The sequence below is a fragment of the Microchirus variegatus genome (assembly GCF_963457635.1).
Source record: "Microchirus variegatus genome assembly, chromosome: 18".
Lineage (NCBI taxonomy): Eukaryota > Metazoa > Chordata > Actinopteri > Pleuronectiformes > Soleidae > Microchirus > Microchirus variegatus.
The window spans coordinates 3,151,706-3,174,835 of NC_139819.1; the positions used below are offsets into that span (position 1 = coordinate 3,151,706).

Below are 23,130 nucleotides of genomic sequence, written 5' to 3' on the forward strand. Positions count from 1 at the left end.
ATTATGGACGACATAGTATAGTAGGACGTACTACATAGTATAGTATGACGTTTTCGTCAAGTTTTGCACCAAAAAAACGTTTTTCAAAAACATGGTCAGATTTTGGACGACATAGTATAGTATGTCGTTTTTGTCAAATTTTGCACCAAAAAAACGTTTTTCAAAAAAATGGTCAGATTTTGGACGACATAGTATAGTATGTCGTTTTTGTCAAATTTTGGACCAAATTTTTTTTTTCAAAAATGGTCACATTATGGACTACATAGTATAGTAGGACGTACTACATGGTATAGTATCACGTTTCTGTCATGTTTTGGACCAAAAAACGTTTTTCAAAAAAATTGTCAGATTTTGGACGACATAGAATAGTATGTCGTTTTTGTCAAATTTAGGACCAAATTTTTTTTTTCTAAAAAATGGTCACATTATGGACGACATAGTATAGTAGGACGTACTACATAGTATAGTATGACGTTTTTGTCATGTTTTGCACCAAAAAACGTTTTTCAAAAAAATGGTCAGATTTTGGACGACAAAGTATAGTATGTCGTTTTTGTCAAATTTTGGACCAAGTTTTTTTTTTCAAAAAATGGTCACATTATGGACGACATAGTATAGTAGGACGTACTACATAGTATAGTATGACGTTTTTGTCATGTTTTGGACCAAAAAACGTTTTTCAAAAAAATGGTCAGATTTTGGACGACATAGTATAGTATGTCGTTTTTGTCAAATTTTGGACTAAATTTTTTCTTTCTAAAAATGGTCACATTATGGACGACATAGTATAGTAGGACGTACTGCATAGTATAGTATGACGTTTTTGTCAAGTTTTGCACCAAAAAAACGTTTTTCAAAAATATGGTCAGATTTTGGATCACATAGTATAGTATGTCGTTTTTGTCAAAATTTGGTCAAATTTATTTTTTTCTAAAAATGGTCACATTATGGACGACATAGTATAGTCGGACGTACTACATGGTATAGTATGACGTTTTTGTCAAGTTTTGCACCAAAAAAACGTTTTTCAAAAAAATGGTCAGATTTTGGACGACATAGTATAGTAGGACGTACTACATAGTATAGTATGTCGTTTTTGTCAAATTTTGGACCAAATTTTTTTTTTCTAAAAATGGTCACATTATGGACGACATAGTATAGTAGGACGTACTACATAGTATAGTATGTCGTTTTTGTCAAATTTTGGACCAAATTTTTTTTTTCTAAAAATGGTCACATTATGGACGACATAGTATAGTAGGACGTACTACATAGTATAGTATGTCGTTTTTGTCAAATTTAGGACCAAATTTTTTTTTTCTAAAAAATTGTCACATTATGGACGACATAGTATAGTAGGACGTACTACATAGTATAGTATGACGTTTTTGTCATGTTTTGCACCAAAAAACGTTTTTCAAAAAAATGGTCAGATTTTGGACGACATAGTATAGTATGTCGTTTTTGTCAAATTTTGGACCAAATCTTTTTTTTTCAAATAATGGTCACATTATGGACTACATAGTATAGTAGGACGTACTACATGGTATAGTATCACGTTTCTGTCATGTTTTGGACCAAAAAACGTTTTTCAAAAAAATTGTCAGATTTTGGACGACATAGTATAGTATGTCGTTTTTGTCAAAATTTGGTCAAATTTTTTTTTTCTAAAAATGGTCACATTATAGACGACATAGTATAGTAGGACGTACTACATAGTATAGTATGACGTTTTTGTCAAGTTTTGCACCAAAAAAACGTTTTCCAAAAATATGGTCAGATTTTGGACGACATAGTATATAGTATGCCGTTTTTGTCAAAATTTGGTCAAATTAATTTTTTTCTAAAAATGGTCACATTATGGACGACATAGTATAGTAGGACGTTCTACATAGTATAGTATGACATTTTTGTCAAGTTTTGCACCAAAAAAACGTTTTTCAAAAAAATGGTCAGATTTTGGACGACATAGTATATAGTATGTCGTTTTTGTCAAATTTTGGACCAAATTTCTTTTTTCTAAAAATGGTCACATTATGGACGACATAGTATAGTAGGACGTACTACATAGTATAGTATGACATTTTTGTCATGTTTTGGACCAAAAAACGTTTTTCAAAAAAATGGTCAGATTTTGGACGACATAGTATAGTATGTCGTTTTTGTCAAATTTAGGACCAAATTTTTTTTTTCTAAAAATGGTCACATTATGGACGACATAGTATAGTAGGACGTTCTACATAGTATAGTATGACATTTTTGTCAAGTTTTGCACCAAAAAAACGTTTTTCAAAAAAATGGTCAGATTTTGGACGACATAGTATATAGTATGTCGTTTTTGTCAAATTTTGGACCAAATTTCTTTTTTCTAAAAATGGTCACATTATGGACGACATAGTATAGTAGGACGTACTACATAGTATAGTATGACATTTTTGTCATGTTTTGGACCAAAAAACGTTTTTCAAAAAAATGGTCAGATTTTGGACGACATAGTATAGTATGTCGTTTTTGTCAAATTTAGGACCAAATTTTTTTTTTCTAAAGAATGGTCACATTATGGACGACATAGTATAGTAGGACGTACTACATAGTATAGTATGACGTTTTTGTCATGTTTTGCACCAAAAAACGTTTTTCAAAAAAATGGTCAGATTTTGGACGACATAGTATAGTATGTCGTTTTTGTCAAATTTTGGACCAACTTTTTTTTTTCTAAAAATGGTCACATTATGGACGACATAGTATAGTAGGACGTACTACATAGTATAGTATCACGTTTCTGTCATGTTTTGGACCAAAAAACTTTTTCAAAAAAATTGTCAGATTTTGGACGACATAGTATAGTATGTCGTTTTTGTCAAATTTTGGACCAACTTTTTTTTTTTTTCTAAAAATGGTCACATTATGGACGACATAGTATAGTAGGACATACTACATAGTATAGTATGACGTTTTTGTCAAGTTTTGCACAAAAAAAACGTTTTTCAAAAATATGGTCAGATTTTGGACGACATAGTATATAGTATGTCATTTTTGTCAAAATTTGGTCAAATTTTTTTTTTTTAAAAATGGTCACATTATGGACGACATAGTATAGTAGGACGTACTACATAGTATAGTATGACGTTTTTGTCAAGTTTTGCACCAAAAAAACGTTTTCCAAAAATATGGTCAGATTTTGGACGACATAGTATAGTATGTCGTTTTTGTCAAATTTAGGACGAAATTTTTTTTTTCTAAAAAATGGTCACATTATGGACGACATAGTATAGTAGGACGTACTACATAGTATAGTATGACGTTTTTGTCATGTTTTGCACCAAAAAACGTTTTTCAAAAAAATGGTCAGATTTTGGACGACATAGTATAGTATGTCGTTTTTGTCAAATTTTGGACCAAATCTTTTTTTTTCAAATAATGGTCACATTATGGACTACATAGTATAGTAGGACGTACTACATGGTATAGTATCACGTTTCTGTCATGTTTTGGACCAAAAAACGTTTTTCAAAAAAATTGTCAGATTTTGGACGACATAGTATAGTATGTCGTTTTTGTCAAAATTTGGTCAAATTTTTTTTTTCTAAAAATGGTCACATTATAGACGACATAGTATAGTAGGACGTACTACATAGTATAGTATGACGTTTTTGTCAAGTTTTGCACCAAAAAAACGTTTTCCAAAAATATGGTCAGATTTTGGACGACATAGTATATAGTATGCCGTTTTTGTCAAAATTTGGTCAAATTAATTTTTTTCTAAAAATGGTCACATTATGGACGACATAGTATAGTAGGACGTTCTACATAGTATAGTATGACATTTTTGTCAAGTTTTGCACCAAAAAAACGTTTTTCAAAAAAATGGTCAGATTTTGGACGACATAGTATATAGTATGTCGTTTTTGTCAAATTTTGGACCAAATTTCTTTTTTCTAAAAATGGTCACATTATGGACGACATAGTATAGTAGGACGTACTACATAGTATAGTATGACATTTTTGTCATGTTTTGGACCAAAAAACGTTTTTCAAAAAAATGGTCAGATTTTGGACGACATAGTATAGTATGTCGTTTTTGTCAAAATTTGGTCAAATTTTTTTTTTCTAAAAATGGTCACATTATAGACGACATAGTATAGTAGGACGTACTACATAGTATAGTATGACGTTTTTGTCAAGTTTTGCACAAAAAAAACGTTTTCCAAAAATATGGTCAGATTTTGGACGACATAGTATATAGTATGTCGTTTTTGTCAAATTTTGGACCAAATTTATTTTTTCTAAAAATGGTCACATTATGGACGACATAGTATAGTAGGACGTACTACATAGTATAGTATGACATTTTTGTCATGTTTTGGACCAAAAAACGTTTTTCAAAAAAATGGTAAGATTTTGGACGACATAGTATAGTATGTCGTTTTTGTCAAATTTAGGACCAAATTTTTTTTTTCTAAAGAATGGTCACATTATGGACGACATAGTATAGTAGGACGTACTACATAGTATAGTATGACGTTTTTGTCATGTTTTGCACCAAAAAACGTTTTTCAAAAAAATGGTCAGATTTTGGACGACATAGTATAGTATGTCGTTTTTGTCAAATTTTGGACCAACTTTTTTTTTTCTAAAAATGGTCACATTATGGACGACATAGTATAGTAGGACGTACTACATAGTATAGTATCACGTTTCTGTCATGTTTTGGACCAAAAAACTTTTTCAAAAAAATTGTCAGATTTTGGACGACATAGTATAGTATGTCGTTTTTGTCAAATTTTGGACCAACTTTTTTTTTTTCTAAAAATGGTCACATTATGGACGACATAGTATAGTAGGACATACTACATAGTATAGTATGACGTTTTTGTCAAGTTTTGCACAAAAAAAAACGTTTTTCAAAAATATGGTCAGATTTTGGACGACATAGTATATAGTATGTAATTTTTGTCAAAATTTGGTCAAATTTTTTTTTTTTAAAAATGGTCACATTATGGACGACATAGTATAGTAGGACGTACTACATAGTATAGTATGACGTTTTTGTCAAGTTTTGCACCAAAAAAACGTTTTCCAAAAATATGGTCAGATTTTGGACGACATAGTATAGTATGTCGTTTTTGTCAAATTTAGGACCAAATTTTTTTTTTCTAAAAAATGGTCACATTATGGACGACATAGTATAGTAGGACGTACTACATAGTATAGTATGACGTTTTTGTCATGTTTTGCACCAAAAAACGTTTTTCAAAAAAATGGTCAGATTTTGGACGACATAGTATAGTATGTCGTTTTTGTCAAATTTTGGACCAAATCTTTTTTTTTCTAAAAATGGTCACATTATGGACGACATAGTATAGTAGGACCTACTATATAGTATAGTATGACGTTTTTGTCATGTTTTGGACCAAAAAACGTTTTTCAAAAAAATTGTCAGATTTTGGACGATATAGTATAGTATGTCGTTTTTGTCAAATTTTGGACCAAATTTTTTCTTTCTAAAAATGGTCACATTATGGACGACATAGTATAGTAGGACGTACTACATAGTATAGTATGACGTTTTTGTCAAGTTTTGCACCAAAAAAACGTTTTTCAAAAATATGGTCAGATTTTGGACGACATAGTATAGTATGTCGTTTTTGTCAAAATTTGGTCAAATTTATTTTTTTCTCATAATGGTCACATTATGGACGACATAGTATAGTCAGACGTACTACATAGTATAGTATGACGTTTTTGTCAAGTTTTGCACCAAAAAAACGTTTTTCAAAAAAATGGTCAGATTTTGGACGACATAGTATAGTATGTCGTTTTTGTAAAATTTTGGACCAAATTTTTTTTTTCTAAAAATGGTCACATTATGGACGACATAGTATAGTAGGACGTACTACATAGTATAGTATGACGTTTTTGTCATGTTTTGGACCAAAAAACGTTTTTCAAAAAATTGTTCAGATTTTGGACGACATAGTATAGTATGTCGTTTTTGTCAAATTTTGGACCAACTTTTTTTTTTCAAAAAATGGTCACATTATGGACGACATAGTATAGTAGGACGTACTACATAGTATAGTATGACGTTTTTGTCAAGTTTTGGACCAAAAAACGTTTTTCAAAAAAATGGTCAGATTTTGGACGACATAGTATAGTATGTCGTTTTTGTCAAATTTTGGACCAATTTTTTTTTTTCAAAAAATGGTCACATTATGGACTACATAGTATAGTAGGACATACTACATGGTATAGTATGACGTTTCTGTCATGTTTTGGACCAAAAAACGTTTTTCAAAAAAATGGTCAGATTTTGGACGACATAGTATAGTATGTCGTTTTTGTCAAATTTTGGACCAATTTTTTTTTTTCAAAAAATGGTCACATTATGGACTACATAGTATAGTAGGACATACTACATGGTATAGTATGACGTTTCTGTCATGTTTTGGACCAAAAAAAGTTTTTCAAAAAAATTGTCAGATTTTGGACGACATAGTATATATAGTATGTCGTTTTTGTCAAATTTTGGACCAAACTTTTTTTTTTCAAAAATGGTCACATTATGTACGACATAGTGTAGTATGACGTACTACATAGTATATTATTACGTTTTTGTCATGTTTTGGACCAAAAAAAGTTTTTCAAAAAAATGGTCAGATTTTGGACGACATAGTATAGTATGTCGTTTTTGTAAAATTTTGGACCAAATTCTTTTTTTTTCAAAAAATGGTCACATTATGGACTACATAGTATAGTAGGACGTACTACATGGTATAGTATCACGTTTCTGTCATGTTTTGGACCAAAAAAACGTTTTTCAAAAAAATGGTCAGATTTTGGACAACATAGTATAGTATGTCGTTTTTGTCAAATTTTGGACCAAATTTTTTTTTTTCAAAAAATGGTCACATTATGGACTACATAGTATAGTAGGACGTACTACATGGTATAGTATCACGTTTCTGTCATGTTTTGGACCAAAAAACGTTTTTCAAAAAAATTGTCAGATTTTGGACGACATAGTATAGCATGTCGTTTTTGTCAAATTTTGGACCAAATTTTTTTTTTTCTAAAAATGGTCACATTATGGACGACATAGTATAGTCGGACGTACTACATAGTATAGTATGACGTTTTTGTCAAGTTTTGCACCAAAAAAACGTTTTTCAAAATAATGGTCAGATTTTGGACGACATAGTATAGTATGTCGTTTTTGTAAAATTTTGGACCAAATTTTTTTTTTCTAAAAATGGTCACATTATGGACGACATAGTATAGTAGGACGTACTACATAGTATAGTATGACGTTTTTGTCATGTTTTGGACAAAAAAACGTTTTTCAAAAAAATGGTCAGATTTTGGACGACATAGTATAGTATGTCGTTTTTGTCAAATTTTGGACCAAATTTTTTCTTTCTAAAAATGGTCACATTATGGACGACATAGTATAGTAGGACGTACTACATAGTATAGTATGACGTTTTTGTCAAGTTTTGCACCAAAAAAACGTTTTTCAAAAAAATTGTCAGATTTTGGACGACATAGTATAGTATGTCGTTTTTGTCAAATTTTGGACCAAATTTATTTTTTTCTCATAATGGTCACATTATGGACGACATAGTATAGTCGGACGTACTACATAGTTTAGTATGACGTTTTTGTCAAGTTTTGCACCAAAAAAACGTTTTTCAAAAAAATGGTCAGATTTTGGACGACATAGTTTAGTATGTCGTTTTTGTCAAATTTTGGACCAAATTTTTTTTTTCTAAAAATGGTCACATTATGGACGACATAGTATAGTAGGACGTACTACATAGTATAGTATGACGTTTTTGTCATGTTTTGGACCAAAAAACGTTTTTCAAAAAAATGGTCAGATTTTGGACGACATAGTATAGTATGTCGTTTTTGTCAAATTTTGGACCAAATTTATTTTTTTCTAAAAATGGTCACATTATGGACGACATAGTATAGTAGGACGTACTACATAGTATAGTATGATGTTTTTGTCAAGTTTTGCACCAAAAAAACGTTTTTCAAAAAAATGGTCAGATTTTGGACGACATAGTATAGTATGTCGTTTTTGTCAAATTTTGGACCAAATTTATATTTTTTCAAAAATTGTCACATTATGGACGACATAGTATAGTAGGATGTACTACATAGTATAGTATGACGTTTTTGTCAAGTTTTGCACCAAAAAAACGTTTTTCAAAAATATGGTCAGATTTTGGACGACATAGTATAGTATGTCGTTTTTGTCAAATTTTGGACCAAATTTCTTTTTTCTAAAAATGGTCACATTATGGACGACATAGTATAGTAGGACGTACTACATAGTATAGTATGACATTTTTGTCATGTTTTGGACCAAAAAACGTTTTTCAAAAAAATGGTCAGATTTTGGACGACATAGTATAGTATGTCGTTTTTGTCAAATTTAGGACCAAATTTTTTTTTTCTAAAGAATGGTCACATTATGGACGACATAGTATAGTAGGACGTACTACATAGTATAGTATGACGTTTTTGTCATGTTTTGCACCAAAAAACGTTTTTCAAAAAAATGGTCAGATTTTGGACGACATAGTATAGTATGTCGTTTTTGTCAAATTTTGGACCAACTTTTTTTTTTCTAAAAATGGTCACATTATGGACGACATAGTATAGTAGGACGTACTACATAGTATAGTATCACGTTTCTGTCATGTTTTGGACCAAAAAACTTTTTCAAAAAAATTGTCAGATTTTGGACGACATAGTATAGTATGTCGTTTTTGTCAAATTTTGGACCAACTTTTTTTTTTTTTCTAAAAATGGTCACATTATGGACGACATAGTATAGTAGGACATACTACATAGTATAGTATGACGTTTTTGTCAAGTTTTGCACAAAAAAAACGTTTTTCAAAAATATGGTCAGATTTTGGACGACATAGTATATAGTATGTCATTTTTGTCAAAATTTGGTCAAATTTTTTTTTTTTAAAAATGGTCACATTATGGACGACATAGTATAGTAGGACGTACTACATAGTATAGTATGACGTTTTTGTCAAGTTTTGCACCAAAAAAACGTTTTCCAAAAATATGGTCAGATTTTGGACGACATAGTATAGTATGTCGTTTTTGTCAAATTTAGGACGAAATTTTTTTTTTCTAAAAAATGGTCACATTATGGACGACATAGTATAGTAGGACGTACTACATAGTATAGTATGACGTTTTTGTCATGTTTTGCACCAAAAAACGTTTTTCAAAAAAATGGTCAGATTTTGGACGACATAGTATAGTATGTCGTTTTTGTCAAATTTTGGACCAAATCTTTTTTTTTCAAATAATGGTCACATTATGGACTACATAGTATAGTAGGACGTACTACATGGTATAGTATCACGTTTCTGTCATGTTTTGGACCAAAAAACGTTTTTCAAAAAAATTGTCAGATTTTGGACGACATAGTATAGTATGTCGTTTTTGTCAAAATTTGGTCAAATTTTTTTTTTCTAAAAATGGTCACATTATAGACGACATAGTATAGTAGGACGTACTACATAGTATAGTATGACGTTTTTGTCAAGTTTTGCACCAAAAAAACGTTTTCCAAAAATATGGTCAGATTTTGGACGACATAGTATATAGTATGCCGTTTTTGTCAAAATTTGGTCAAATTAATTTTTTTCTAAAAATGGTCACATTATGGACGACATAGTATAGTAGGACGTTCTACATAGTATAGTATGACATTTTTGTCAAGTTTTGCACCAAAAAAACGTTTTTCAAAAAAATGGTCAGATTTTGGACGACATAGTATATAGTATGTCGTTTTTGTCAAATTTTGGACCAAATTTCTTTTTTCTAAAAATGGTCACATTATGGACGACATAGTATAGTAGGACGTACTACATAGTATAGTATGACATTTTTGTCATGTTTTGGACCAAAAAACGTTTTTCAAAAAAATGGTCAGATTTTGGACGACATAGTATAGTATGTCGTTTTTGTCAAATTTAGGACCAAATTTTTTTTTTCTAAAAATGGTCACATTATGGACGACATAGTATAGTAGGACGTTCTACATAGTATAGTATGACATTTTTGTCAAGTTTTGCACCAAAAAAACGTTTTTCAAAAAAATGGTCAGATTTTGGACGACATAGTATATAGTATGTCGTTTTTGTCAAATTTTGGACCAAATTTCTTTTTTCTAAAAATGGTCACATTATGGACGACATAGTATAGTAGGACGTACTACATAGTATAGTATGACATTTTTGTCATGTTTTGGACCAAAAAACGTTTTTCAAAAAAATGGTCAGATTTTGGACGACATAGTATAGTATGTCGTTTTTGTCAAATTTAGGACCAAATTTTTTTTTTCTAAAGAATGGTCACATTATGGACGACATAGTATAGTAGGACGTACTACATAGTATAGTATGACGTTTTTGTCATGTTTTGCACCAAAAAACGTTTTTCAAAAAAATGGTCAGATTTTGGACGACATAGTATAGTATGTCGTTTTTGTCAAATTTTGGACCAACTTTTTTTTTTCTAAAAATGGTCACATTATGGACGACATAGTATAGTAGGACGTACTACATAGTATAGTATCACGTTTCTGTCATGTTTTGGACCAAAAAACTTTTTCAAAAAAATTGTCAGATTTTGGACGACATAGTATAGTATGTCGTTTTTGTCAAATTTTGGACCAACTTTTTTTTTTTCTAAAAATGGTCACATTATGGACGACATAGTATAGTAGGACATACTACATAGTATAGTATGACGTTTTTGTCAAGTTTTGCACAAAAAAAAGTTTTTCAAAAATATGGTCAGATTTTGGACGACATAGTATATAGTATGTCATTTTTGTCAAAATTTGGTCAAATTTTTTTTTTTAAAAATGGTCACATTATGGACGACATAGTATAGTAGGACGTACTACATAGTATAGTATGACGTTTTTGTCAAGTTTTGCACCAAAAAAACGTTTTCCAAAAATATGGTCAGATTTTGGACGACATAGTATAGTATGTCGTTTTTGTCAAATTTAGGACGAAATTTTTTTTTTCTAAAAAATGGTCACATTATGGACGACATAGTATAGTAGGACGTACTACATAGTATAGTATGACGTTTTTGTCATGTTTTGCACCAAAAAACGTTTTTCAAAAAAATGGTCAGATTTTGGACGACATAGTATAGTATGTCGTTTTTGTCAAATTTTGGACCAAATCTTCTTTTTTTCTAAAAATGGTCACATTATGGACGACATAGTATAGTAGGACGTACTATATAGTATAGTATGACGTTTTTGTCATGTTTTGGACCAAAAAACGTTTTTCAAAAAAATTGTCAGATTTTGGACGATATAGTATAGTATGTCGTTTTTGTCAAATTTTGGACCAAATTTTTTCTTTCTAAAAATGGTCACATTATGGACGACATAGTATAGTAGGACGTACTACATAGTATAGTATGACGTTTTTGTCAAGTTTTGCACCAAAAAAACGTTTTTCAAAAATATGGTCAGATTTTGGACGACATAGTATAGTATGTCGTTTTTGTCAAAATTTGGTCAAATTTATTTTTTTCTCATAATGGTCACATTATGGACGACATAGTATAGTCAGACGTACTACATAGTATAGTATGACGTTTTTGTCAAGTTTTGCACCAAAAAAACGTTTTTCAAAAAAATGGTCAGATTTTGGACGACATAGTATAGTATGTCGTTTTTGTAAAATTTTGGACCAAATTTATTTTTTTCTAAAAATGGTCACATTATGGACGACATAGTATAGTAGGACGTACTACATAGTATAGTATGACGTTTTTGTCATGTTTTGGACCAAAAAACGTTTTTCAAAAAATTGTTCAGATTTTGGACGACATAGTATAGTATGTCGTTTTTGTCAAATTTTGGACCAATTTTTTTTTTTCAAAAAATGGTCACATTATGGACTACATAGTATAGTAGGACGTACTACATGGTATAGTATCACGTTTCTGTCATGTTTTGGACCAAAAAAACGTTTTTCAAAAAAATTGTCAGATTTTGGACGACATAGTATAGTATGTCGTTTTTGTCAAATTTTGGACCAAATTTTTTTTTTCAAAAAATGGTCACATTATGGACGACATAGTATAGTAGGACGTACTACATAGTATAGTATGACGTTTTTGTCAAGTTTTGGACCAAAAAAACGTTTTTCAAAAAAATGGTCAGATTTTGGACGACATAGTATAGTATGTCGTTTTTGTCAAATTTTGGACCAACTTTTTTTTTTCAAAAAATGGTCACATTATGGACGACATAGTATAGTAGGACGTACTACATAGTATAGTATGACGTTTTTGTCATGTTTTGGACCAAAAAACGTTTTTCAAAAAAATGGTCAGATTTTGGACGACATAGTATAGTATGTCGTTTTTGTCAAATTTTGGACCAATTTTTTTTTTTCAAAAAATGGTCACATTATGGACTACATAGTATAGTAGGACATACTACATGGTATAGTATGACGTTTCTGTCATGTTTTGGACCAAAAAAAGTTTTTCAAAAAAATTGTCAGATTTTGGACGACATAGTATAGTATGTCGTTTTTGTCAAAATTTGGTCAAATTTTTTTTTTCTAAAAATGGTCACATTATAGACGACATAGTATAGTAGGACGTACTACATAGTATAGTATGACGTTTTTGTCAAGTTTTGCACAAAAAAAACGTTTTCCAAAAATATGGTCAGATTTTGGACGACATAGTATATAGTATGTCGTTTTTGTCAAATTTTGGACCAAATTTATTTTTTCTAAAAATGGTCACATTATGGACGACATAGTATAGTAGGACGTACTACATAGTATAGTATGACATTTTTGTCATGTTTTGGACCAAAAAACGTTTTTCAAAAAAATGGTAAGATTTTGGACGACATAGTATAGTATGTCGTTTTTGTCAAATTTAGGACCAAATTTTTTTTTTCTAAAGAATGGTCACATTATGGACGACATAGTATAGTAGGACGTACTACATAGTATAGTATGACGTTTTTGTCATGTTTTGCACCAAAAAACGTTTTTCAAAAAAATGGTCAGATTTTGGACGACATAGTATAGTATGTCGTTTTTGTCAAATTTTGGACCAACTTTTTTTTTTCTAAAAATGGTCACATTATGGACGACATAGTATAGTAGGACGTACTACATAGTATAGTATCACGTTTCTGTCATGTTTTGGACCAAAAAACTTTTTCAAAAAAATTGTCAGATTTTGGACGACATAGTATAGTATGTCGTTTTTGTCAAATTTTGGACCAACTTTTTTTTTTTCTAAAAATGGTCACATTATGGACGACATAGTATAGTAGGACATACTACATAGTATAGTATGACGTTTTTGTCAAGTTTTGCACAAAAAAAACGTTTTTCAAAAATATGGTCAGATTTTGGACGACATAGTATATAGTATGTAATTTTTGTCAAAATTTGGTCAAATTTTTTTTTTTTAAAAATGGTCACATTATGGACGACATAGTATAGTAGGACGTACTACATAGTATAGTATGACGTTTTTGTCAAGTTTTGCACCAAAAAAACGTTTTCCAAAAATATGGTCAGATTTTGGACGACATAGTATAGTATGTCGTTTTTGTCAAATTTAGGACCAAATTTTTTTTTTCTAAAAAATGGTCACATTATGGACGACATAGTATAGTAGGACGTACTACATAGTATAGTATGACGTTTTTGTCATGTTTTGCACCAAAAAACGTTTTTCAAAAAAATGGTCAGATTTTGGACGACATAGTATAGTATGTCGTTTTTGTCAAATTTTGGACCAAATCTTTTTTTTTCTAAAAATGGTCACATTATGGACGACATAGTATAGTAGGACCTACTATATAGTATAGTATGACGTTTTTGTCATGTTTTGGACCAAAAAACGTTTTTCAAAAAAATTGTCAGATTTTGGACGATATAGTATAGTATGTCGTTTTTGTCAAATTTTGGACCAAATTTTTTCTTTCTAAAAATGGTCACATTATGGACGACATAGTATAGTAGGACGTACTACATAGTATAGTATGACGTTTTTGTCAAGTTTTGCACCAAAAAAACGTTTTTCAAAAATATGGTCAGATTTTGGACGACATAGTATAGTATGTCGTTTTTGTCAAAATTTGGTCAAATTTATTTTTTTCTCATAATGGTCACATTATGGACGACATAGTATAGTCAGACGTACTACATAGTATAGTATGACGTTTTTGTCAAGTTTTGCACCAAAAAAACGTTTTTCAAAAAAATGGTCAGATTTTGGACGACATAGTATAGTATGTCGTTTTTGTAAAATTTTGGACCAAATTTTTTTTTTCTAAAAATGGTCACATTATGGACGACATAGTATAGTAGGACGTACTACATAGTATAGTATGACGTTTTTGTCATGTTTTGGACCAAAAAACGTTTTTCAAAAAATTGTTCAGATTTTGGACGACATAGTATAGTATGTCGTTTTTGTCAAATTTTGGACCAACTTTTTTTTTTCAAAAAATGGTCACATTATGGACGACATAGTATAGTAGGACGTACTACATAGTATAGTATGACGTTTTTGTCATGTTTTGGACCAAAAAACGTTTTTCAAAAAAATGGTCAGATTTTGGACGACATAGTATAGTATGTCGTTTTTGTCAAATTTTGGACCAATTTTTTTTTTTCAAAAAATGGTCACATTATGGACTACATAGTATAGTAGGACATACTACATGGTATAGTATGACGTTTCTGTCATGTTTTGGACCAAAAAACGTTTTTCAAAAAAATGGTCAGATTTTGGACGACATAGTATAGTATGTCGTTTTTGTCAAATTTTGGACCAATTTTTTTTTTTCAAAAAATGGTCACATTATGGACTACATAGTATAGTAGGACATACTACATGGTATAGTATGACGTTTCTGTCATGTTTTGGACCAAAAAAAGTTTTTCAAAAAAATTGTCAGATTTTGGACGACATAGTATATATAGTATGTCGTTTTTGTCAAATTTTGGACCAAACTTTTTTTTTTCAAAAATGGTCACATTATGTACGACATAGTGTAGTATGACGTACTACATAGTATATTATTACGTTTTTGTCATGTTTTGGACCAAAAAAAGTTTTTCAAAAAAATGGTCAGATTTTGGACGACATAGTATAGTATGTCGTTTTTGTAAAATTTTGGACCAAATTCTTTTTTTTTCAAAAAATGGTCACATTATGGACTACATAGTATAGTAGGACGTACTACATGGTATAGTATCACGTTTCTGTCATGTTTTGGACCAAAAAAACGTTTTTCAAAAAAATGGTCAGATTTTGGACAACATAGTATAGTATGTCGTTTTTGTCAAATTTTGGACCAAATTTTTTTTTTTCAAAAAATGGTCACATTATGGACTACATAGTATAGTAGGACGTACTACATGGTATAGTATCACGTTTCTGTCATGTTTTGGACCAAAAAACGTTTTTCAAAAAAATTGTCAGATTTTGGACGACATAGTATAGCATGTCGTTTTTGTCAAATTTTGGACCAAATTTTTTTTTTTCTAAAAATGGTCACATTATGGACGACATAGTATAGTCGGACGTACTACATAGTATAGTATGACGTTTTTGTCAAGTTTTGCACCAAAAAAACGTTTTTCAAAATAATGGTCAGATTTTGGACGACATAGTATAGTATGTCGTTTTTGTAAAATTTTGGACCAAATTTTTTTTTTCTAAAAATGGTCACATTATGGACGACATAGTATAGTAGGACGTACTACATAGTATAGTATGACGTTTTTGTCATGTTTTGGACAAAAAAACGTTTTTCAAAAAAATGGTCAGATTTTGGACGACATAGTATAGTATGTCGTTTTTGTCAAATTTTGGACCAAATTTTTTCTTTCTAAAAATGGTCACATTATGGACGACATAGTATAGTAGGACGTACTACATAGTATAGTATGACGTTTTTGTCAAGTTTTGCACCAAAAAAACGTTTTTCAAAAAAATTGTCAGATTTTGGACGACATAGTATAGTATGTCGTTTTTGTCAAATTTTGGACCAAATTTATTTTTTTCTCATAATGGTCACATTATGGACGACATAGTATAGTCGGACGTACTACATAGTTTAGTATGACGTTTTTGTCAAGTTTTGCACCAAAAAAACGTTTTTCAAAAAAATGGTCAGATTTTGGACGACATAGTTTAGTATGTCGTTTTTGTCAAATTTTGGACCAAATTTTTTTTTTCTAAAAATGGTCACATTATGGACGACATAGTATAGTAGGACGTACTACATAGTATAGTATGACGTTTTTGTCATGTTTTGGACCAAAAAACGTTTTTCAAAAAAATGGTCAGATTTTGGACGACATAGTATAGTATGTCGTTTTTGTCAAATTTTGGACCAAATTTATTTTTTTCTAAAAATGGTCACATTATGGACGACATAGTATAGTAGGACGTACTACATAGTATAGTATGATGTTTTTGTCAAGTTTTGCACCAAAAAAACGTTTTTCAAAAAAATGGTCAGATTTTGGACGACATAGTATAGTATGTCGTTTTTGTCAAATTTTGGACCAAATTTATATTTTTTCAAAAATTGTCACATTATGGACGACATAGTATAGTAGGATGTACTACATAGTATAGTATGACGTTTTTGTCAAGTTTTGCACCAAAAAAACGTTTTTCAAAAATATGGTCAGATTTTGGACGACATAGTATAGTATGTCGTTTTTGTCAAATTTTGGACCAAATTTTTTTTTTCAAAAAATGGTCACATTATGGACGACATAGTATAGTAGGACGTACTACAAAGTATAGTATTACGTTTCGGTCATGTTTTGGACCAAAAAAAGTTTTTCAAAAAATTTTCAGATTTTGGACGACATTGTATAGTATGTCGTTTTTGTCAAATTTTGGACCAATTTTTTTTTTTTCAGAAAATGGTCACATTATGGACTACATAGTATAGTAGGACATACTACATGGTATAGTATCACGTTTCTGTCATGTTTTGGACCAAAAAAACGTTTTTCAAAAAAATTGTCAGATTTTGGACGACATAGTGTATATAGTATGTCGTTTTTGTCAAATTTTGGACCAAATTTTTTTTTTCAAAAAATGGTCACATTATGGACGACATAGTATAGTAGGACGTACTACATAGTATAGTATGACGTTTTTGTCAAGTTTTGGACCAAAAAAACGTTTTTCAAAAAAATGGTCAGATTTTGGACAACATAGTATAGTATGTCGTTTTTGTCAAATTTTGGACCAAATTTATTTTTTTCTAAAAATGGTCACATTATGGACGACATAGTATAGTATGACGTACTACATAGTATAGTATGACGTTTTTGTCAAGTTTTGCACCAAAAAAACGTTTTTCAAAAAAATGGTCAGATTTTGGACGACATAGTATAGTATGTCGTTTTTGTCAAATTTTGGACCAAATTTATTTTTTTTCAAAAATTGTCACATTATGGACGACATAGTATAGTAGGATGTACTACATAGTATAGTATGACGTTTTTGTCAAGTTTTGCACCAAAAAAACGTTTTTCAAAAATATGGTCAGATTTTGGACGACATAGTATAGTATGTCGTTTTTGTCAAATTTTGGACCAAATTTTTTTTTTCAAAAAATGGTCACATTATGGACGACATAGTATAGTAGGACGTACTACAAAGTATAGTATTACGTTTCGGTCATGTTTTGGACCAAAAAAAGTTTTTCAAAAAAATTGTCAGATTTTGGACGACATTGTATATAGTATGTCGTTTTTGTCAAATTTTGGACCAATTTTTTTTTTTCAAAAAATGGTCACATTATGGACTACATAGTATAGTAGGACATACTACATGGTATAGTATCACGTTTCTGTCATGTTTTGGACCAAAAAACGTTTTTCAAAAAAATTGTCAGATTTTGGACGACATAGTATAGTATGTCGTTTTTGTCAAAATTTGGTAAAAAAAAAAAATTCTAAAAATGGTCACATTATGGACGACATAGTATAGTAGGACGTACTACATAGTATAGTATGACGTTTTTGTCAAGTTTTGGACCAAAAAAACGTTTTTCAAAAAAATGGTCAGATTTTGGACAACATAGTATAGTATGTCGTTTTTGTCAAATTTTGGACCAAATTTATTTTTTTTCAAAAATTGTCACATTATGGACGACATAGTATAGTATGACGTACTACATAGTATAGTATGACGTTTTTGTCAAGTTTTGCACCAAAAAAACGTTTTTCAAAAAAATGGTCAGATTTTGGACGACATAGTATATATACTATGTCGTTTTTGTCAAATTTTGGACCAATTTTTTTTTTTTCAGAAAATGGTCACATTATGGACTACATAGTATAGTAGGACATACTACATGGTATAGTATCACGTTTCTGTCATGTTTTGGACCAAAAAACGTTTTTCAAAAAAATTGTCAGATTTTGGACGACATAGTATAGTATGTCGTTTTTGTCAAAATTTGGTAAAAAAAAAAAATTCTAAAAATGGTCACATTATGGACGACATAGTATAGTAGGACGTACTACATAGTATAGTATGACGTTTTTGTCAAGTTTTGGACCAAAAAAACGTTTTTCAAAAAAATGGTCAGATTTTGGACAACATAGTATAGTATGTCGTTTTTGTCAAATTTTGGACCAAATTTATTTTTTTTCAAAAATTGTCACATTATGGACGACATAGTATAGTAGGACGTACTACATAGTATAGTATGACGTTTTTGTCAAGTTTTGCACCAAAAAAACGTTTTTCAAAAATATGGTCAGATTTTGGACGACATAGTATAGTATGTCGTTTTTGTCAAATTTTGGACCAAATTCTTTTTTTTCAAAAAATGGTCACATTATGGACGACATAGTATAGTAGGACATACTACAAAGTATAGTATTACGTTTCTGTCATGTTTTGGACCAAAAAAAGTTTTTCAAAAAAATTGTCAGATTTTGGACGACATTGTATAGTTTGTCTTTTTTGTCAAATTTTGGACCAAATTTTTTTTTTCAGAAATGCTCACATTATGGACGACATAGTGTAGTAATACGTACTACATAGTATATTATTACGTTTTTGTCATGTTTTGGACCAAAAAACGTTTTTCAAAAAAATTGTCAGATTTTGGACTACATAGTATAGTATGTCGTTTTTGTCAAATTTTGGACCAACTTTTTTTTTTCAAAAAATGGTCACATTATGGACGACATAGTATAGTAGGACATACTACAAAGTATAGTATTACGTTTCTGTCATGTTTTGGACCAAAAAAACGTTTTTCAAAAAAATGGTCAGATTTTGGACGACATAGTATAGTATGTCGTTTTTGTCAAATTTTGGACCAAATTTTTTTTTTTCAAAAAATGGTCACATTATGGACTACATAGTATAGTAGGACGTACTACATGGTATAGTATCACATTTCTGTCATGTTTTGGACCAAAAAAACGTTTTTCAAAAAAATGGTCAGATTTTGGACAACATAGTATAGTATGTCGTTTTTGTCAAATTTTGGACCAAATTTTTTTTTTTTCTAAAAATGGTCACATTATGGATGACATAGTATAGTAGGACGTACTACATAGTATAGTATGACGTTTTTGTCAAGTTTTGCACCAAAAAAAGTTTTTCAAAAATATGGTCAGATTTTGGACGACATAGTATAGTATGTCGTTTTTGTCAAATTTAGGACCAAATTTTTTTTTTCAAAAAATGGTCACATTATGGACGACATAGTATAGTAGGACATACTACAAAGTATAGTATGACGTTTTTCTCATGTTTTGGACCAAAAAAACGTTTTTCAAAAAAATGGTCAGATTTTGGACGACATAGTATAGTATGTCGTTTTTGTCAAATTTAGGACCAAATTTTTTTCGAAAAAATTGTCACATTATGGACGACATAGTATAGTAGGACGTACTACATAGTATAGTAGGACGTTTCTGTCATGTTTTGGACCAAAAAAACGTTTTTCAAAAAAATGGTCAGATTTTGGACGACATAGTATAGTATGTCGTTTTTGTCAAATTTTGGACCAATTTCTTTTTTTCAAAAATTGTCACATTATGGACGACATAGTATAGTAGGACGTACTACAAAGTATAGTATGACGTTTTTCTCATGTTTTGGACCAAAAAAACGTTTTTCAAAAAAATGGTCAGATTTTGGACGACATAGTATTATAGTATGTCGTTTTTGTCAAGTTTTGGACCAAATTTTTTTTTTCAAAAAATGGTCACATTGTGGACGACATAGTATAGTAGAACGTACTATATAGTATAGTATTACTTTTCTGTCATGTTTTGGACCAAAAAAATGGTCAGATTTTGGACGACATAGTATAGTATGTCGTTTTTGTCAAATTTTGGACCAATTTTGTTTTTTTCAAAAAATGGTCACATTATGGACGACATAGTATAGTAGGACGTACTACATAGTATAGTATGACGTTTTTGTAAGGTTTTGGACCAAAAAAATTGTCATACTTTGGACGACATAGTATAGTAGGACTTACTACATAGAATAGTATTACGTTTTTTTTTTCAAAAAATGTTGTCCAAAATTGGACCAGTCATACTATAGCATGTTGTGGAAAATTTGACTAAAAAAAGTCACAAAAAAATGTATCCAAAATTTGACCACAAAGTCATACTATAGCATGTAGTGCAAAATTTGACCAAATTAAAAAAAAAAAAAATTGTGTCCAAAATTTGACCAAAAAGTCATGCTATAGCATGTCGTCCAAAAGTGTTAAGTCTTGAAATCTTTATTCAAGTCTTTGTCTTTGTAAATCAAGCGTAGGCTGATGTTTCATCACTTTCCTGCCAGTTTGGACGTGGAGACGTCGTTCGTGTCTCAGCAGGAGGTGTGTGTGTGTGTGTGTGTGTGTGTGTGTGTGTGTGTGTGTGTGTGTGTGTGTGTGTTTTAACATATAATAACTTCCTGTGATCAGAAACAATAACTTGGCTGATTGTTGTTGGACGCCGTCCACCTGCTAATGAGACACAATTTTAGCAATTTATGAAAAATGTCTTTACACCACGAAGACAAAAAAAAACACAACCAAAAAAGTCTTTAATCAGAAAATAATCTGCCAAATCTGAGCAACAATTTATAGAAACCGGGAGAGAGACAGAATTTTCCTGGTCCACCTCGTCTTCAGAGAAAATAAGTTGTTTTTTTTGTTAATCACCTTCTGAGACAAAGTGCTGGGATTATGACGTTAATCCTAATCCTGGTTTCAGAAACGACACAAAGACCAAATGAGAAGTTGATCGGGAACGATATTTGTATTTCACAGGAAATTGACGTGTTTGTTTAGAGATGACAAAGTGAATCTGTAAATTTAAAAAGCTAAATTACAGCAAATGTGATTGACGATTATGATAATAATTATTATTGTGTTAACAATGTGTTAACTCTTGTTTGTGTTTGTTTGTATTTCAGGTTCCAATTTGATGCAAAGTGAACAAACAAACATCGATGACGTCGTCGTTGACGTCTCTGATCTTCAGCTTCCTGCGGTGAAGCAGAACAAACCCGTCCGGAGGATCAGTGGGCGAGCGGCCGAAGAGTCCGACAGCGACTTTGAGTCTGATCCTCCTTCACCGAAGAGCAGCGAAGATGAAGAGCTGGAGGAAGAGGAGGAGGAAGAAGAGGAAGAGGAAGAGGAGGTTCTGAACAGTGGACACAGAGAAGAAACAGAAGCAGACAATCTGGGTCAGAACCCACTGCTCATGGACTCTGACGAGGAAGATGACGACGACAAACGTAGCTCTGACGATGACGACAACGACAACAACAGAGTCAAGACCCGCTCAAAGAAAGCCAACGAACCTCCAGTTGACTCCTCCCCCTCCGCTCTCATAACTCCGCCTCCTAATGCTGAGGCGGATGTTTTTGGATTTGCCCTTTTTCCCGGAGGAATCGAACCTGCGGGAAACATTTCTGCTCCGTTCACACGGACGAGCCCCGAACAACCACCACAGCGCCACCGCGCCACCGCGGACGACTTTGATGTTTTTACCAAAGCGCCGTTCAGTCGTAACCTGTCCAAGAGCAGCAGTGACGCCCCCCTGGGCCAAACTCCGCCCCTGTCTCCGGAGAGCATCGACGTGTTTGGTTTCTCCCCCTTCGAGCCGCCGGGCTCCACGGCGCCACCTCCCGTCACCTCCAGGAGTGCGGACGACATCTTCCGTCCGTCGCTGGACGAGTCGGTGAGTCCTCAGCAGCAGCGTCTCAAGCAGCGAAGTCTCCAGAAACTGTCTTCGCGTCAGAGGAAGACCAAGCAGGACGCCGGCAGCAAGCGGCACCACGGTACGCCCACTGGGGGGCGCAAGACCAACAAGCCCACGTACCGCACGCCCGAGCGAGTGCGCAGGCACAAGAAGGTCGGACGCAGAGACTCGCAGAGCAGCAACGAGTTCCTGAGCGCGTCCGACTCCAAAGAGAACATCGGCGTGGACGTCACCATGGGCGACGGAAGAGACAAAACTTCCAGCGCGACGGACGACGCCATTTTGGATCCGTTTGGAGCGAAACCGTTTCACCCGCAGGACGTTTGTCGTCACCATGGCCTCGGAGATGGGACGAGCGACGCGGGCTCGGTCAACGCAAAGATGTGGGCGAGTCTGGGAGAGAGCGAGACCATGGACGACTTTGGGGCGGTGCCTTTCACCGAGCTCGTCGTCCACGGAGGATCGTCGCAGCAGCAGCAGCAGCAGGGGGCGCCGTCACAGCCGCTGGAGCTGGACCCGTTTGGAGCCGCCCCCTTTCCCACCAAACAGTGACTTTACCAGGAATCTGCTGCCAATTAACCAGCCATTTGTAAGGTTTGGATCTTTCTACTCGATTTATTTGTGAAATGACGACGTGATGACGCTTTTCTTTTTTGAACATTGCATTTGTTTGAATAAGGAAAAAAAAAACTAAACCCTGTGGACGTTGCGTGTGTGAGCGCCCTCTGTGGGCTGATGCCTTTAATGCTGCAACGTTTCAAAAACCCAGAAACACTCGAACTGTACTGTGATTACAAAGTTAAAGGAA

At 32.1% G+C, this 23,130-nt stretch overlaps 1 protein-coding gene across 1 annotated transcript in view; it reads left to right on the forward strand.

Moving 5' to 3' along the window:
- The window catches only part of bmp2k (BMP2 inducible kinase), a gene marked incomplete at both ends in the record, with an annotated part of 60,081 nt that extends 37,207 nt beyond the window's left edge, over positions 1 to 22,874 (forward strand). The window contains 2 exons of the mRNA XM_083905101.1: positions 21,532 to 21,676; positions 21,779 to 22,874. Of these exons, the coding sequence (XP_083761227.1) occupies positions 21,532 to 21,676; positions 21,779 to 22,874 (1,241 nt within the window). The remainder of the gene's footprint in view (positions 1 to 21,531; positions 21,677 to 21,778) is intronic.
- Positions 22,875 to 23,130: the final 256 nt, after the last annotated feature.